General features: G+C 38.3%; 1 protein-coding gene across 3 annotated transcripts in view; it reads right to left on the bottom strand.

The window, feature by feature from the left end:
- mcamb (melanoma cell adhesion molecule b) overlaps positions 1 to 16,966 on the bottom strand; it is a 31,289-nt gene extending 14,323 nt beyond the window's left edge. The window contains exon 1 of one of the 3 annotated variants that reach the window (XM_058412852.1): positions 16,782 to 16,966. In XM_058412852.1, coding sequence (XP_058268835.1) covers positions 16,782 to 16,839 — 58 coding nt within the window. In that variant the 5' untranslated portion in view covers positions 16,840 to 16,966. The remainder of the gene's footprint in view (positions 1 to 16,781) is intronic. The other 2 variants (XM_058412853.1, XM_058412854.1) reach the window with 2 other exon arrangements.
- Positions 16,967 to 20,592: the final 3,626 nt, after the last annotated feature.

Genomic DNA, 20,592 nt, shown 5'->3' with positions numbered 1-20,592 from the left:
TGCTCTGCCTCCAAGTGAAGAGGGACAACAGAGACTGGAACATCCCTAAACACAAGCTTGTGCATTACACAGGCATTTTCAGCACCAATCAATTTTTTTTAAATTTTTTTACTGATGGTGCACGCACTAAAAGCACTGAGGAAAGGTACAAAGTTCTGCCGGTTCTGTCCATAGTTCTGTAGTAATATTTTTTTTATGTTAAAGTGTCTGCATGTAAAATCCACTAAGACACGAATAAAGCATCATTTCACGCTTCAGCCACTAGAACATAGCAGTGACCCCAGTGTCAGAACTTTGAACGATTTACCCCAGTGTTGCCTCTGCTGAGAATAGGCTGGTCGTGTTTTTTGGACTGAAGCAAATGTGTAACCCTCTTATTCTGTCTGTACTGACTGGGGAAGAGAGGCCAGAGAGGCATAATGGGCAGCAGCTGCGGAGTGAAAAAAGAAAGTCATTCATGGAGCCTCACGTGATGTTCAGAAAGAGGGGGAAAAAAGAAAGGAGAGTTTTAATCACATAAAGTTACACTGCAATATGCACAGATGATTCGGTAACACTTTCTATGAAGAACATAACATTATATTGTGTCACTATTCATTACAAAGCCATGTTCTGCATTGCACAACCTTTATAACTAATCTTGACCTGTGCATATTTATAAAGCAACTATAATATTTATTCATTTTTTTACAAAATACTATAAACATTTAAAATATTATTGAATGCATCAAGTAAAATATTTATTTATTTATTTATTTTATTTTATTTCATTTCATTTCATTTCATTATCTGTATCACTTATCTATCCTCAGGCAACAGGGAGCTTGTGCCTATGACGCCTCAGGCGTCATCGGGCATCAAGGCAGGATACACCCTGGACAGAGTACCCACCCACTGCAGGACACACACACACTCATTTACTCACACAATCACACACTATGGGCAATTTAGAGACTCCAATCAGCCTAGAAGCATGTCTTTGGACTGTGGGAGGAAACCAGAGCACCTGAAGGAAATCCACCAAACACGGGGAGAACAAACTCCACACACACAGTGAGCAGGAGCGAGACTCGAACCCAGGACACTGGAGGTGTGAGGCGAACGTGCTAACCACTTACTTACTTATTTATTTAAATGTAATATGGAAACAATTCCTGATTAATTACAAAAATGACAGACACACATCAGTAGCAAAGTCACCTTATGGGACAGGAAGGTAAGAGCTACATGCGTGTGTGTCCTTGTCATTTTTTAGAGATAAACACTTTATTATTTGAAAGCTGAGAAATTATTTGAATATGAATTTCCTTATATTTGAATTGCAGCAAATAAACATGACATTTGGTCATTCTTTTCTTCTTCATTTTTTCTTTAGTAAATTGGCAATTTTTAACAAATCTATCAGGAATGGGTAGTAGTGGTGGATTCAGGTGAAGGAAAACTGCAGAAAAACTAGAAACCGTAAAAGTGTAAAGTACTTACAGCAAAACGAAAGGAAACACACAGACTAATAGACAGCGTAAACATGGCGCGAGTAAATAGTGACAACAAGTAAAGACCAACAAAAGGTGCTAAACAATAAGTGAGATAAACACCTGTGAACACATCCCACGTATTGGCTTGTGGATGCTGTGGTCCAGCGGCGTGTCTCAAAAATACAGATTGTATTAATAATTTGTCAGAGGTGGAAGGACATCCGAAGAACAAAAAGTTACAGTTCGTTCAGACTGAAGCTGTAATTACAGACAGACTGATTAGTGAAACCGCAAACTGACATGAGAAACGAGCTCTAATAAAAACCAGAATTTCCTCTCTAAACATTAACTTGTTGTTATTTGTCACATATCCCATCCTTGGGGGTTGGGGTCAAAGCGCAGGGTCATCCATGATACATACGATCAAAATTCGAACCAATATCCAAAGGAATGTAAAGACTCAGACAGAACACACGCTCTAGTTACTCTGGGAGAATAATTGTGGAATAGGATAGAGCTTGTAGAGCATGGCTTCCTCTTCACACACAAAGACAACAACTACAGAAAAGTGCACACAGATGCACAAGCAAATGACGCAACCACCAGAGAATCCGCGTATATTGCTAAAGCTGAACCTCCTGTGTTTCTGGAATTCTACAGACCTAAACAGATGTCGCTTTCTGAGTTGTGACGTTCTAGATTCTGCTCAGATGTAATCCAAACAAAGACCAGTGCTCTGAGACACCTCAGAACCTGAATGCTCCGATACCTTATCCATTCAACATGATCAAACGTTCCCTGAAGCCCACTTACCCAAACCCTATATGGACACCATCTCCACTGCCATGCGCTCATACAGAACGCTGAAGTAAGAGCTGGCGTAAATCCTTCCATGGGCCCCACGTGTGCCTTGGAGCCGGCCCAACAGAAAGGAATATAGGGTCTACCGCTCAACCCTCCACATATAACATATATAATCTAAATAAAGCTCCACAGGTTCAACTCTAATCTACAGAAACCCCAGCAGGAGTATTTTTGTGATTGTTCAGTCAAAGTTTGTGATTCAACCTGCAGTGTGTTTTGTGCTTTTTAAGAATTTGAATTTGGTACGCACAGGATTCTTCTTTTTGACTAACACCAGTGAAAACACATACGGAATTACTTTCTGTGACAACTACAATAGAGAGACTAACTAGGCAGCGTGAATGGTACACTGGTTTATGGTATTAGACCGATATCAGTGAAACACCACACTCATATTCTTATCTTCTCATTTACTCGTGAAAAATGCTCTGATAAGATCATCTCCAACCACATGACACTGTGTGGTCTTATGTTGTCATACTAATGAACAGCCACATAAGCACAAATAAGTCTGTATATAGAAATTGAATGTCATTCGAAGCAAAGCAGAGTGCAAACTGCTCAGCAAGAAATATCAAGAGGAGGAACTACAGCATCTTCCTACAGGCGACCATGATAAGACTCAGCTCAGTATGTTGTTCATGAAGATCAGCCAATAATGGACAAAAACATGTTACATAATACTACAAATGACAACTGTACAGAAATGCTTTTCCAAAGTTAAACAACACCTGCTCCTCTCCACTGCAACCCAGTAAGTTAATATCAACTTAATATTAAAGTTAAAATAACTTAATATTAACTTGTATGTGGTACTAGTGTAGTGCTTCTCAGTGGCACTATTTACACCAGTAAAAAAGCACTAAATAAAATGTTTGATGTTCCTGATGGATTAGCACTAAGTAGGGGACTCGAGTCAATGTCGGTATCATTACCAAAAATATGTGCACCTACTCAGTCTGGATGCAAATATAATCACAACAAGTACTTAATGTTAAATATCTTGACACAATATCACATTGCTTTGGTGCTACATGCTAAACCTGCTGCTAATAGATCCAGATTTTCCTGCTGAGAACCTGATGTCTTTCTAAAACAAGAGTTAAAGCGATACTGAAGGATGTCATTCTGTAAGTATTTGTGTGGAACTGAGAACAGGCCTTGGGTGAAGAGCACCACCTCGGATTTCAAGCTCCAACTTCCTGTGATACGTCTTTGTTGAAGAAGATCATGAAGAACAACAGGATCATTCTGATAATCGCACAAATATTTTGCCGTTTCTCTGGTTCCATAAATCAACAGTATGCTTATTCTGCTGCCAAAGAGCCTTATGAAATGGGAGACCTACAAGTTTGTGTGTCATATCTATAACTATGAGCATAAACACTCTATTCCTGCTGCTGCTGCTGCTACAGGAGGAGTTTGACTACATAAGGACTGGGGCGTTAGTCACACACAGACATTCATCTTTTATTAAAGTTGTTGTTGATCTTTCGTTGCTGCTCCCTACATGTGTGAGGGGTCGCCATGGCGGACCAACTGGTCCACACAACAACTTGGCACAGGTTTTACACTGGATACCCTTCCTGACGTAACCCTCCCATTTTTATCCAGGCTTGGGACCGGCACTGCATCCAGTGGCTGGGGTTTGGGCACTGGCTGGGAATCAAACCCGGGCCTTCCGCATGGTAATGACAAGGTGATGTTACTGAGTGACCCCCAAAGCTGATTATTCTCCAATAACAGCACCTTTATTTTATTTTTCACTTTTATTCCACTGTGATTTGCTAACATTTGCAATATCATTGAATTAATTCAATTTACCATTTATAGCAATATTTAATGTCCACAAAGCAGGTTCTGTGCCATTATAGCAGCTATAAATGGTCATTACCTCACTGGCTTCTCTACTGTATCTCACTAGACTCTCTACTCTCACCCATAAAGTACAAAACACACCATCTCTTATTGAGAAACCACAATTTAAAGGAAAAAAAATGTCCTTTGGATGAAGACTTTCCTGTCTAGGAAAACATAAAGGGACGGCTTTAACTCTGTTGTAAAGCACAGACACTGTGAAAGATACTTCTTTCATAAATATTCAATAAATAATAATCTCCATGCTACACGCCATCAACATGTATTTATTAACATGATTCTTCATTTATTTATTATTAGGGTTAGATTAAGTGGTGTGTCCGACATCCAAGATTCAAGAATTCAACAGCATTGTGGTGTACTCAGTCGAAATAAGAAATAGCCACAGTCGCTAGTGAGGAGATTTATTTGGTCGTGATATCGTGTGCAGCTTTGTCATAGCTGACATTTTACTGGTCTAATAATAAACTGTATCAGGTGTGAGTGACATTCATATGGAAAGGGTACGAGATATTTGAAATAAAGCTAACTCCATAAACACCGTGATACATTCTGTGACCAGCTGTGTTTATTTGAATGAAATCAACACAGATTATCTATGACAGAAATAAATCCTCGGGCCTTTTCTTGGACAGTTCTGTGCACGATCGCTGTGTACATATAAAACTGTCCAAGAATCACAATTTTTCAATTTCACCACAGCTGATCTTTTCCACTGGGCAGTGATTAGTGTGGTCACCTCATAGCTCTAGAATCACTGGTTCTCAGATCAGGTTACTGATGGGAGTTGTTCTCCCCATGAGTCTCTTCACACCTCTCTGCCTAGTCTGAAACACCTCTAGGTGTGAATGTGTTTCACACGCTAACCTGTGTATCGTATCAGGTGTGTATAAACCATCGTAAATCCTGTAATCCTTCCTGGGCTTACAGATTTTATGTTATGTCACCATCCCATATACAGAATCTTGTATCAGAGATGTGCAACCAAAAGGTTTTGTTGTTTATTCTATGCTACATCACTCCAACTATAACTCTGACCAAGGCCAGTATTTTTCTGCAGAAGTTCCTGACTAGCACCCACTCATCTAGTTATTTTCGTTTGTACCACCCACAATCTTTTTCCAGATAAATTGTTCTAATTCTCCAAACTATAAACAAGTTAACATTCTTACACAAAAAGCTAAACGTTTTCAACTACACGTTTAAGCTAGGACATGAACATGTACCTGGTGGAAAAACCTACTTCATTAAAAAACAGAAAAGAATGCATGAATGCCAAAAAATAACATAATTTCATTTTCTCGTATAATCTTAAATATATCCATGAGAAACATTTTCCTATGGAAATCACCTTTAACCACTAAACAGGGGATAACTTCACTGTGATGAAAATCTGACTCGTTCTGAAGATCTGTTCAACACACACAGCACTGCATGACTCTTATAGTATAGTATCTGTGGATGAATACTGACTCACAATCATACTATCCAGCACCCAGAACACGATGGGTTCCCTTTTACGTCTTAAGATTTATCGTCTCAGGGAGTTTTTCCTCCTCGCTGTCACCTCTGGCTTGCTCATTAAGGGATGAATCAAAATCTATAAATGGATTTCTGTAAATGAAATTGAACTAAACTGTACTTTAAAAGCACAGAGACAGTTTACTTCAAAGGTCACTATTTTCACTAGAATTCAATGCAAAGCACTTTTATCAATAGACAATGCTACCATGCACCTTAAAAAATAGATCTAATAAGCTCTGTGGCAGGGGAAAAACATCTTGTAGCCTTAAAAGGAAGAAACCTTGAGGGCAAGCAGATCTTAAAGAGGAATCCATCTTTCTCTATGCGATGTTACAGAGTGGGATATTGATAAGTGACCATAGCAAAAGAAAACAATAATAGCAAAACCTGAACTCAGGGATATTTGGGTTGATAAATGAATCCTCCTGGAGATTTACTATGTTCAAGCAGTGGCTGCTGCTGAAGAAAGGTGTAATAGCAGTGTCTTAAGACCAAAAGAATTGTACAAATGTCTATAATTATTATTATTATTATTATTTCTAGATTGCTGAGGCTGAATTGTAACACTCTGCTATTAGTTTCCGTCTGGAAGCAGCAGGAATGTTAGACTTATGACAGTGTTTTATGATCAGTGAGAAAATACTAATGTAAGCAGCTGCTGATCTCACACACACTCCCTCATGACAAAATCAAGGAAACCACATCACTGACCTATGGCCTAACACATGGTGGCCATTAGAGGGTCAGCCACAGCAGGTTAAATTGTCACATAATTCAGAGAAGACATTTCAGAGAAGAATACATGCTTGAATAATATAATATATGCCTTGCACCTCTGTGGCTGTGGGTTCAGTTCCTGTCTCCACCCTGTGTTTGCGAGGTGCTTTGGGGGTTTCCCTGAGTACTCTATTTTCTTCCCATATTCCAAAGAAACACACTGTAGACTGATTGGCATCTCTAAATTGTCCGTAGTGTGGGAGTAGGTGTGTGTGATTATGCCCTGTAGTGGGTCCAGGGTGTTTTCTGCCATGAGTCCACTGGGATGGGCTCCTGCAGCCATGTGAGGATAAGCAGTACAGTATATACACATTTTTTTGTTAAAATTTTTTAATTATTATTGTTTTGATCCCATTTTCGTTTGCAAATGAATGAATACCAGTTGGTCTTATTATTTCATTCAAACTCTCCTACCTGTAAATGACTTTTGCTGTAATTGACTTTTGACTCCATGTGAAATGTGGTCAGTTTCTCATGTACAGCTTGCTAACCAGTGAAAAGGGTCATCGTTACCATAGCTAATGTACTATATCTTAAGTGCACTTAGTGCTGGTCTCTGAGGACTTCCCACTTGTGCCTTGTCCCATGCTCCTCTACTTCCCTTCCATCAAGTTTTCCCACGTTAAAAAAAAAAAGCCCCTGCTCTGAACCCCTGTCAAAGCAGGAAAAAGTATAAATAACTGCAGAAGTGGAGTATGGGAACAAACTGATCAGCCAGAATTTCTACCATGCCATTACATATATTGTTAAATGACTTGCTCCGAGAAGAATGGAGTATGCAATGAAAAAGTCTGAATGGAAGAGAGGGTCTTGGCTCTAAAGATAGACAGCCCCTTTGGAAGTAATTGCTGCAGACAACATGATGAAGCACAAGTGAGCAGCTCAGTCCTTTTTTGGTGTAGCAGACGCTGGCATGATTCAGTGAACTGCATTTCATACCTTTGAGCATGCCAAAGGAACTTTTCTTTTGCTGTGGCACAGTGTTCAGTACTAGGGCTATTAAAGGCATTGAAGTCCACAGGCAAAAAAAAATAAAGGAGTAGCAATTTCCTCAAGTTCAAAATATTTACGTCTCATAAATGGAATGCATCACTGAAAGATAACATGGCTTGTTTGTACAATGACCAAAAGAGGAGCTCATGGTTTGTGTAGAGAGATATTGTCTCTGTTATCAGCTGTATATATCACAGCAGACTCAAATGCTGTTCTTGATAGATATCAGTTATTGTTTTGAATAAATCATAGCCACTGAAAAATCAGACATCATTCTAATGTATTTGGTGCATGCTTTCTCAATAAATAGGAGACTGTATTGTACTGAATCTCTTTAATTAAGCCAATTAACTGATGATTATATAACGAGAAACCGACAAAGAGGTCATACAGGATTAATTTCATTCTTTAAAGGAACACCATGGGAAGGCTAGGCAGGACTACTGAGAGACAAGCAACAGAAGCCAGGTATCGAATGAAACTAATGAACACTTTTCTGTATTCATATGCTGAGAAATTGAGTAAAAAAAAAAATCTCTATTTTGCTTGCTTTTACTTTTACTTTATTCCTTTCAGTGTATCATCAAGCATGTTCTATTGTAATAAGCGTGCCATTATTTCCTGTTGGACCTCTGCCCCAGTATACACAAAGAAATACAGTATATTATTAGTCAGGAAATTCTATTTGTGACACATCCTTTAACACTGGATATGAAGCTGAGTGTCTGTGAGGTTTTGCCAAGTTCACTGTCAACTGTGGGAGCCCATCCAAAATTGTGATTGTAACTCACAATAGAGATGCTAAAGATATCTGAATTCCTGATGTAAAATAATTTAATGTTCAGACGTGTCAATAAAAGTCACTGGTCAGTTCCTTCTTATGTTGGTAAACAAGAATTCACCGGAGCAGTAAGGCTATTCACGTGAAAGGCTCTGCAGACCCTGCTGGCTTAAAAGGCTACTAATATGTCTGGAATCAGCAGAGACTGGTGTTTCAGGAAGCATCAATTATTAAGCTGAACATAACGATTGGAGAGAAGAAGTCTCTACTTCTGATGGAAGGCTAAGTAATTCCCACCGGTTCTCTACAATCAACATCCGTTTCCCAAAGCCCACTCTTTCAGCGGCTAAAAGAATGGAATCTTGAATCAGTGCCCAAGACTTACTATTACTATTAAGTAGTACTTATTTTCTTCGTGACGCAAAAGGATTCACTAAAACTGGAAAGTCCCAAAATGTCATAGTGTGCCTTTGCTTCCTCCCAGGAGGCGAGAATGTTTACATTGAAGACATTGTGTTTGGGTGAGAGTGAAGTTTTCTTTTCTTTAAAGGACTAGATAAAGAACAGACACCAGATGCTGCACTGTAAATTGTTCCTGTTACCCTGCTGTCTGATATTCCACTAAAAAGCAAACTCCAAATTGGTGAGGATGTAGATATATACATACATTTCAGTTGTCAATAGACATCAATAAAAATCCATAAAACTAATATTTTTGGAGTTATGACCGTGAGAAGATGTACGTGGAAGGTATGTAAGTCACATTCAGTGGGATTAAATGATGTCTAAAGTGCCGGGAGAAAAGCTGAACTTATGACACAGACACAGTAGGGGGACAGAGCACCAGTGTTAAACAACCAGAAATGGCCAAAATGCTTGGCATCTCTCCAGCATGTCTGCCAGGATAAGATGACCATTATGGAAATCACGCCATGCCTGAAGGCGACAGAGGCCTCATAATTCAAGCCCTGGCACAAGCCGCCAACCCCAAACGTGTCCACATGTAATTGTGAGACCGGAGGTGCGACTCTGTGGAGATTAGACACGCTGTCTAGACTGGAAAAGAAGAGTGTACGGGCGACATTTTCTCAGTTCATGAATCATATCAGAGGGACAGAGGTGGACAGGACACACGCTACCCATCCACATTCAGCATTTAATTCAAGCTGCCCTCTGTCCACCTCTACAAGTGGATCTTGAGAATTAGCAGAAAGTTACAAAGAGGCAAAAGTACATGGTAAAGCTTCTTTGTTACTGCATAGCCTCTTTTTCTGATATGTTCTACTCTCTGTAAAGGATCTGACTTAAAACTTTGATGCAGAAACACTGACCGTTATTGTAGGTGTCATTAAAGACTCATTCAGAGGGATGAAAACCTTTCAAGGGTTCTAGACGTAATCTGTATTTACCTCTAAGATTTTATATAACTTGGATTTGTTTCTCAACTATCATGTTACTCAACTATCACTTTAAAATCTTCTGAACTGTACAAAACACTATTTGTCCCAGATCCACAAATCATTTGTTTTTCCTTTAAGGTGTAAGATTGCTAGCCAGAACAAGGAGTGATATTATTCTAGTGAAGCCTAAGGTTGACTAACTTTTTAAAAAAAATAAATATTCACATTGTAATGGGTCATGACTCAGCTTTTCATAATCTAATCTAATTATTCTATGTACTTACTGTAAACCTTGTACACCAAAAGACAGCAGATGAAAGTGTTTTCATGTGATTTAATGTCCAAGCCAGGGCATTACCAGCGCACATTGATTTTCAATCAGGTAAACAGAAAAGTTTTTTATTGCATAAAAAACCCCTCAAATGGGTTGTTTTTTCTAACAGCGGTCATGAGCTCACTCCCATGTGATATGAAAATATATTTATAAATGAATTCTCTGTCTTCTCATTCAGGACTTCAGGAAAAAAACATGTCTTATTATGCGTTGCAATTATTTAAGACTTTGATTGCGACACTAGTGGAGATTTCTATATCACACTACACACTGAACACTGAAATTGTTTCATATAGTGCAATATAAAGTAAGAAATAAGGAAATCTTTGTTCACATTCGGATATACATGCCGTACATTCTTTCCCGTGCACCACATTTCTTTTGGTCAGTACAGCTAAATACGACACCGCTAGCAATTTTCTGTCCACAGACACAAAAGGCCACACATAACTGACCATCTAATTGCCAGCATGTGTTAGGTTTCAAATGGTAATGTCCACTGTCCAGCTGCTGAGGACCATCTCTCAGAACATGTCAGACTTTACTCTCACACCGAGCTTTCTCAAGGGAATTACATCTGAGGAGCATTAATTCCGTTGCTAGCTGGACTCGCACATGAAAATGGGTGTTTGAGAGTGTGTACAGTTGCCTGAGATGGACTGGAGTCCCGTCCAGGGTGTCTGCATACCTTACGTACCTCAGGACATGTTCATTAATTACGACAGTGTAAAAGAATAGAAGAGTGGTTGAATTTCTTGTAGGTAAAATAGCAGCAAAATAAAATGAATCTTGATTACAAACGAGTCTCTTTGCTTTAATGCTATTAAATGAACAGGGAATAAAGAGGACTGGACAAAGCCTGATGGAAATCCATGTGAGATGTGCAGAATATTGTCTGAATATTACTCTGAGAGAGAGAGAGAGAGAGAGAGAGAGCATTTCTATTATGTCATCTTGGCTCATCATTATTGCTTAAGCAGCAGTTTTCTGATGCTGACCGCTTGAAAATAACCACATCAGCAAACCCATTCCAGATAAACATAGCAGTTCCAGCAGGCATCAGTGCTGTAGGATCACACGCGTTATAAAATGGCCATTTGATGTAACCACAGTCTATTGGTGATGAGCGCAGAGTTCATAGAGCTACCATCATGGTAGCATCCTTCATCCAGGAATTGTTTAGAGAAATAGGAAAATAGTCCAGACAAAAGGAAATTGCAGTCTGCATGACGATTTCATCCACCTTAGCTATTGTATATATCTGCATTGCATTGTATAATATCATATTAAACATAATATTCAACAAGTTGCAATGTTTATTTTTAGTATGAGATACAGCGGAACACAATCAGAAGCCTGGAAGATTTTGTGTCCAGGCTTTTCATTGTTTATTGTGTGCTTTTATATACAGTATAATTAGATTCAACAACCACAAAAGGTAAAAAACTACTTATTATTGACAATGTGCAGTAGATTTTCATTTGGTGTGGATATGGAACCTGTAATGAGCATCATTGTAGTGTGATGCAACAACCTCATGAATCCTCTGGCGGCTACACAACACACATCAACTGACGCACAATCTGATGGTAGATTTTTTTCTGCTGATAGTAGATGGTAGTTTTTGTTTTTACAAGGTTGATTAACTAGTATTCAAGGATAATGCATGATCGTTTGGGTACGGAAACCAAGGCAAAGGCAAGCAAAACAAAGTCCAGCTGAAAGCCATCGTGCAACATTCCTGATATGTGTAACAGTTACCCTGTGGTTATGGTTATAAGACTTGAATAACATCTTTTAAGATGGTAAGTGAGGACAGAACCGCGCACCCTGTCCAGAGAACAAATACAACATTCAACATTAGAAAATGTATTAGAAGAGGATATTGATCATAGACGCGTTCATTTCTCTTAGTCTATCAATAGACTTCGCTAACTAGCATGTTATTATATGACATTAGCCTTCTCAATTAGGTTTCTGACCAAACACAACACATAGCACAATGGAGCGAACACAGGTGAACACAGTGTACTGCCTTTTTGTCCACGTAGCAGCCCAGACAGCAGACTGAATACAAAACCAATATTCAGACCTCCAGAGCAACACAAAATAGCAGATCTGTGTGAGTTTTGTTTTGTGTGTGTGTGTGTGTGTGTAGCTGGTGGAATGGGAGTTGGAGCGATAGTTGGGGGTAAAAGGGTAGTTGCTGCTTCCATAAAATGAGACCAAACTACTTCACCACATCACTACAGTGCACCTCTGTATCAACTGTAATGATGATGCATATGTGGAAGAGAAACTTTTAAAGCTTTAGCTACAGAGCTATAGCTATACACACACACACACACACACACTGACACACACTGACACTATGATACACCTTTAATAACGCATAGAGACGCTTGATGTAATTTACCTTAGCAATCTTGACACAGGACTGAAGCGCTATAAAAACAAAATCACATTTAGCTGGTTGTACAGCCCCGGTTAACACACACATAGAGGAATTTCCCGACTGACTGCTGCATGGCTCCTCACAAAGAGCCTCTTCTGTAAGGAAAGTTTTGTGGGTCAATGTTCATTACATACAGAATAAATCACCTCTTCAAACTGACTAAATCTACTTGTCTAAATGTAGCCCGAAAATACAAAAGAAATGTCCTACAATGAAAAGGTCTTAGTACATGGGAGACATTTAGCAAAGCTGACATGCCCAACAGGCAGATGCAGAGAGATGGTTAAAAAGGAAATTGGAAATTTGCGTAGTGGTAAAATGGCTCAACGAGCAGCTATAGTGATGGACGGAATTGACTGTGCTTCCTTTCTGAACGTTGATCCTCAATGTAAAAGTGGATGCCAGGTGTGAGCAGCTGCTGGTTAATCTCAGCAAGAAATGATGGAGATGATGAAGAAAGAAAATACGCTCGCAAGGTCGCTCATGGCGTCATCTCAGGAGTTCACCACAGAGGAAGACATGGCTCTTGAGAACGGAGTCGTTTTACTATAACTGGAATTTAGACTTTTTCAGAAGGGACACTAGTAATTTAACCGGGCACTCCATCATCTTCGTCAAGATTTTTCTTAAAGTTTCTTACTGAAAACGTTCTAGGATTTGGCTCTGTTTTTTGTTTTGTTTTTTACAGCACTACACAGTGTGTATCCTCGGGATGTGTGAACATTCTGACAAAATCATCCAGCAACACAAAATGCAGTTGTAGCTGCTCTCTAGTAAAAAGAACCTAAGCTTTTCCTGCTCATGTGGAGGTCTGGATACTGTCACGCTAACATTAACAACAATGAATAATCCAGACATATTTATACAGTAACCCTAGAAGGAAGATATGAAAGGATTTCTCCTTTCTTTTTTAGATTGGAGGTCCATACAGATAAAAGAATTATTGAACAAAAAGCAGAGAAGTGAATTGAAGAGGTTGTGCGATAAGAGATAAGATCCATGGCCAAAATAAGAGATAAGATCTCCACTGTATATTGTAATGGGAGGTCAGCGGTCATCCTTCACTGAGCTCATTCAAAGCTCAGTCTCTGAGAATCATACACTGTGAATTAAAATCCACCTATGGACATTCTCAGTCGTTCCACTGTCCACCTTAAATATGCTCAGAGAGTAAATGACTACACAGTTATCTCTAATTCCAGGTAAATTCATATATATATTCATTTCAATATATATATATTCATATATATTTATATCAATATATTCATTATTTCTTCATGTTCACTATATGGTTTCTTTCACGTGAATAAACCCTGGATGGGACATCAGTCCTTCACAGAAGAATGGAAATTTCATTCATTCATGCATTCTTTCATCCTTACTAACCACTTTATTCCAAATATCTGACCAGTGATCTAAGACATCTCTAGTCCGCCATTCTAACTGCTGAAAATGGACATTCCAGACACTTTACACTGTTTAAGTACCTCCGTTTCCAGACGAGTTCTACCATTATCACTAAATCGTAAGATTTCACACAAAGCACTGTATTGTTGTTCCCCAGTCCTTATGTAAGAGTGCTTTGTGATGGTATGTTTCCTCTACATCGGAAACGCTGCAGTGCCATATTATGAGAGTGGCCTTTAACTCATAATTAGATGGTGTCAGTGAGCTCACATTTGCTCTTTATCACAGATATGGCTGGAATTCTTTTACAGTATAACTTTGATGAGTCAGGGAGGAAAGACATGCATTAATGGGATACACTTAAAAGCAAGGCCACGGATTCGGTGTGCACTGAGACTTGTTCAAGCTGCCCTTGAAGTTGAAGTAGCGTTTTCTGTCTCCATGTTAAAGCAGAAGCTCTGATGTTTCTCATACTGTCTGGTTACTCTCAAAGTTCCTTTCTTACATCATCTCAGAGTTTTTCCTCAAGGCCCTGACCTCCGGTTTGCACAATAGGGATCTGAATATAAACCTACATTCAGATTTCTCTAAAGCAATGTCACTAAACTCAAGCTGAATGTAAAATACATAAAACCTTGAATTACAAAAAAAATAAATAAATGAGGTATGTACAGTATAATAATATATTCACTGGTATATTCAGCCAATCAAACTAACAGGTACAGTAGCCTTGAGATCTGCTTTCTATTATAAGTAACGCAGATAGCAACAAGCAGAACGTAAAGGTCTAACCTCTGTCATCGTTATTAGTTTAGACGTTTGAATGAGTTCCAGCAGAGCAGAGAGGTTCAGGGCTAAGCATGTGGCATGCTTGGGATGAATCTAGTTGTCAGTTGGTGTTGCAAATAGCATGCAACAGAGGACAAAATCCACTATAGATTTCCACAGCAGCATGTCCCATTGTGTCTTTTTGGAAAGCAACAAAAGGCCAAAGACGTGCAGTACATCACATCGCAGAACATTGAGTATTCCAAGTTAATCCGATAATGTACCAGAAAGGAGACAAATACAGAAAAACAAAGCATTCTTTGCCTCTAGATGGAGTCGTTCATGGCTATTTATAGTTCACGTAAACAGTATGGTCCAAACATCTGAGACAACATTGGAATTTGAAGTTTTTAGATTTTTCAAATATTAAAAATGTTAAATATCTTGAATTTTTTGAACGTCCAGGTCTTTATTTAAATGTCAGCTAATGCGTGATATTGACTTCCTTTGACTTCGTAATCATTTCGTACAAAAAGTCCGTTTTTCCCTCATGTCTATTCTCTTGTATGAAGACGCTCCAATGGATTTGATCTAAAATGGATCAGAGGTTTTTGCACAAATATGCACTGTCATTAGAGCACAAACTGGACATGTAAAAAATTCATGTAAACATTTAAAAGATTCTGCTTTTCAGTCAAGTTGTTGTCGATCATATAAATAATGTCAATAATAAAACTGAATTTAATGAGAAAGAATGCAAAATCCAATCGCTGCTGCGCTCAGACTTATGGAGGCCACTGAAGTTTGATTTAAAGGTAAAAAATAAATGTTTGACTTCCTGCTTTGTAGCATGCTTTGTATTTAGCTGGGTTTAATCTAAACCTTGTGTTCCTTTGGTTAAAATTGTGTCATGTGAATAAATCAAAATTATAATCAATGTGCTTTAGTAATTCAGTTGAATGCAACAGGAACTGGATAGGTCATGTGAGTGTGACATCAGGGACAAAATTGGAATGTGAGTAAACAGGAGGTACACACAATGAGGAGAAGCACTTAGAGTCAAAAGAAACAAACACAAGGGGACCCAGAGATTACAAGTAAGGAAGTCTGAAACAAAGAAAAAGGGGCAACGGGAACTCGAGTCATTGACACGGATCCTTAAAATAAGGAAAAAATCCTGTAAGGATGCATTGGTCACACAATATCCTGGAGTATTCGGATGCTGCACGTGAGATAGTAGGAAACCACCTACGATTAAACAGGTTGAAAATAGTTCGTGTCTTTAATGAAGATTTTGGCATGATTTTAGGTAATGTTGTGATCCAGTTCGGTGTTTTGCACAAGGTGCTCTGAAGAGTGGCTCAATTTAACCGCCAGCTTGTGGTCTCTAAAGTGGATGCCACTTAGATATGTTACTATTTTCATAGCTCTCCAAACACACAGCCAGAATAAACCTAATGCTGGCCCTGTCAACAAACATATGCTTGTTTGCTTATGAGCTATGAGAATCGTCAGTGCTGGATAATTTCATATATTACACTGTAGAAAACTCATCCCTAGAATAATAATAGTCCCTAGAATAATTATAATTCATTCTCGTTAGATCTCATATGTGTCATGTTAAAAATCTAAGAAAATTCTAAAAAATATTTTACACTGTCCACAAGGATGAGTCCACTTTGAAACAAATACACATTTGCTTATGGAGCTTCTTCTTTTATATATTCCCTAATATATTTCTTTGTTTCGTAGAAGCTTGTAATAAACTTTAACTATCCAGGTTTGCTAAATAAAAGATAAAAGATGACCTTTTCTTTCTCGTTTCTGTAGCATAAGTTGGAGATATATAAGAAATAACAATTATATAGATACTGAACTTGAGCACAGATCAACTTATGTTTTAAAAACCCAGGCCATATCTAAACACCAACATAGATGAAGGCTCGTTTATTTACTCTGTTCAACTCCAAATAGGAACCCAGAAGCATCACTTTCCTTTTTTCCCCACTCCATCCTACTATTCACTTCAGTGCAGGTAAAAACTTTTCATTAATATTAATGATAAAACCCAAAGACTGTGAAGTGCGCGGGAATCGAGTGTTAATGAGGATCGTTGGTCACTCACCTTGACAAAGTAGGACGTAAAGTCCTGCAAGCGCGAGGGCGACCTTTCGCTGAGCCATTTCCCCTTAAGGTCCTGCTGCTGAACTGACACAGGGAACTTACCGCTTTCCAGTGTGAGCGCGGAAAAGAAAAGCAGAGAGAGAGAGAGAGAGAGAGAGAGAGAGAGAGAGAGAGAGAGAGAGGCGCTCTAGGACGCACCGCGAGAACGCGCGAGATTTCCACGGCGCGAGCGTCAACGGCAAAAGCGGCGAGCGCACGGGCGCGCGCGCAGTGGAGATGTAGTGCAGTGAAGAAGTGTGTGTGTGTGTGTGTGTGTGTGAGAGAGAGAGAGAGATGCCTTGTGGTGCCCTCAATGAGTAAACTGAGTAACTTAGTAAGTAAGTTCTCTTTATATATATATATATATATATATATATATATATATATACAGTGCTGCATATCCACTGTCATCAGGGTTAAAATTATTTGTAGGCTACTGTAAAAAAAAACCCAACATTTCCCAAATCATTTATTTATTTTTCGTTTGCTATTTAATGCCTAGGTCGCATGCCAGTATAAACATGTTGTGCTGAACAGTGGTTAGTTTGAGACATTGTTGAAATGAGTGACCTGTCAGATGTCCAAAGAGGACAGATCGTGGGAGCAGGAGCATCTGTAACCTGTACAGCCCAACTCTCTGGTGTTTCAAGAACAACAAGCTCCATGATTATGACTGCGTATATAAAGCATGGCAGGAATTCATCAGCGAAGAGGAATAACGGAATAACGAAAATCAGATGATAGGACCATCAGATCAAACATTAGGAAGGATTGTGTCCAAACGGCACAGAACTACTGCAGCAAATGTGACAGCAGAACATAATATCCACCTTGAAAGACCCAGTTTCCACAAAAACAGTCCACAGAGAACTTCACAAAGGGAAGTGAAGTTGCTAAAGCACTAATCACAGACACTAATTCAAAAATGTGAAAAAGATGATCATAAAACCTGGACAGAGTGGAAACGAGTAATATGGTCCAATGAATCATCGTTTACATTATTCCTAACAGTAGGTCCAGTTTATTTATGGGGAACCCCCAAGGAAGCCTACAGCTTGGACTGTCTGGAACAATGATGCCATTTTTCAAAATGATAATGTGCTCAAACACACAGCCCAAACAGTTCAGTCTTGAGAAGCATCAGTATGACATTGGCCAGCTCAATTACTTGAACATCATCTAATCAGTGTGGGAAATTTTGGAGAGAACAGTGAGAAGCAGGTTCCTGGCTGTAACATGAATGACTGGTTTATATTAATGTGCTCGTTTTAATAGATTATTGCCTGTATAGGACCAGAGACTTGTACAGCAAACACTTCAATTAATCTAAGACTTAGATTAATTAACAAATAAACAAATAAAACAGAAACATTTATTTAAGGAGTCTTGGTTGTAAGGGCTCTGAATGAGGAAGAACTGAACCCCAGAACTCCTCACCCAACGTGAGTGCCTGACCTCACTAATGCTCTTGTGGCTGAATTTACCAATCCCCACACCCATGTGCCAAACTGTAAAATAAATCCTTCCTAGGAAGGTGGAGGTTATTATAACAGCAAAGGGAATCATCTAGAATTAATCACATATAAATGTGGTGGTCAGGTGTATACACCGATAACATTATGAGCAGTGAGAGGTGAAGTGAATAACACTGATTATCTCCTCATCATGGCACCTGTTAGTGTGTGGGATATATTAGGCAGCAAGTCAACATTTTGTCCTCGAAGTTGATGTGTTAGAAGCAGGAAAAATGGGCAAGCGTAAGGATTTGAGCGAGTTTGACGAAGGGCCAAATAGTGATGGCTAGACCACTGGATCAGAGCATCTCCAAAACTGCAGCTCTTGTGGAGGTGTTCCCAGTCTGCAGTGGTCAGTATCTATCAAAAGTGGTCCAAGGAAGGAACAGTGGCAGTCAAAGCTCATTGATGCGTGGTCTGATCCAAACAGACGAGCTACTGTTGCTCAGATTGCTGGAGACATTAATGCTGGTTCTGATAGAAAGGTGTCAGAACACACAGTGCTTGAAGGGTCAGGGCTGTTTTTAACGTGAGTAATCTGAATAAATAAACAGCAAATTGAACATTTTTTAAAGAGAGTCTGGATGAACAGATGTGAGAAACAGACTAAGCTGCTGACCACACGGCCGGCGTATTTTTTACACACAGAAGAGAAATAAATACTGTATCAATGTCATATTTTTTTTGATCTTGTACTATTGTACTATAAGGAAGTATAACCAAAACGCCCGTGTGGACTAAGGATGTTTACTTTCAATATCATTTAATTTTTAAAAGTGATTTTAAATGCAGATGTTTGTATGTTAACAGTGTAGAACAGGTGGGTCACTGGAGATCGCTCGTGCCTATTGAGTCTCATAATGTGCTGATGACAGCTTGAGTCTAACAGCACATTGTTTGCTCACCTGGAAAAAGGTAACTGTGTGCTGTAGCTTACTAGGAACATGTGAAGCAGAGAATCTAAAATGAAATCGCTTGGGATAATTAACATTTACAGTGACTTCACAGTTCAGTCGATTTGCTGTTTCCTCTCCAGCTTCATTCAATCCAAAACAATAGACAAGACAATAGCAGTTAAATACAGATAAATTGCTGCATTCTTTCACAATGTAAGGAAACGAAGATAAATAATGGAGAGAAGAGAATATAACGGTTTAGGTTGTAAAAGACTACATTATTTAATATTTCATAGAGCAAAGAGACTGGAAACGTCTTACCTGAGAGTGCTTCGTGTATTATATTGAGACTAATTGATGATCTTAGCTTAACACTAATGTTGTGGAGACAGAGCAGCGCACAAAAATACATTCAGACAGGATATAGATGCTTATGGCCTAAGTGTCCATATTTACTTAAATCATATGTAGAAATTTCTCAAAGTTCACCAGGACTTCCTATGATAAGCAGCGAAGTCCACTTCTCTTTTTTTAATGTAAGTATGGTTTGTTTCTACTGTACTATGCATTTATAAGCTGTTCTGTTGTTAAAGGCTGAAGCAGGAAATAAAATAATAACAAAGAAATGTGCCTCTCTTTCCTTCCTAATCAGAGTCAGGACTAATGAACTGATTTTGCATTAATGGTTATGCAGAAATGTGAAATATTTCATTCCAAATATTTCTATATATCAACATTTCAATTCCATTTCTAAAATATTCTATAACATTCCATATAAAATACATAATAAAATATTCTATAATATTCAATATCATTTCTAAAATATTCTATAATATTTAATATAAAATACATAATAAAATATTCTATAATATTCCATATAAAATACATAATAAAATATTCTATAATATTCAATATAAAATACATTTAAAAAATTCTATAATATTCAATATAATTTCAAAAATATTCTGTAATATTCCATATAAAATATTCAAATTCAACAATATAATATTTATTCATTTTTTTTTTTAGAATAATACAAATTATACATATTTGTGGTCTATATCAGTTAAACAAGATCAATTTTTTTTTTGGGGGGGGGGGGTCATTAAGCTATAAATTAATTAACTTTTTTTAATTAAATAAAAACAGTGATATTCTTTATAAATTCTTCTAACTTAAGACTTCAATGTCTCTATCTTATTATTTACATATCTTAATGGCTGTAGCTCTCCATACTACATTGGAGTAGTTCAACAAGACCAAGATCCTGAATGTATCATGTCCCAGCCAAACCCCGAAACTCAGTCTGATTGAATCTGTGGTACGATTTCAGCAAATCTGACAGACCATGAACAGGCAAATA

Source organism: Hemibagrus wyckioides, linkage group LG17 (genome assembly GCF_019097595.1).
Source record: "Hemibagrus wyckioides isolate EC202008001 linkage group LG17, SWU_Hwy_1.0, whole genome shotgun sequence".
Lineage (NCBI taxonomy): Eukaryota > Metazoa > Chordata > Actinopteri > Siluriformes > Bagridae > Hemibagrus > Hemibagrus wyckioides.
This window is presented reverse-complemented; position numbering and strand designations above follow the sequence as displayed.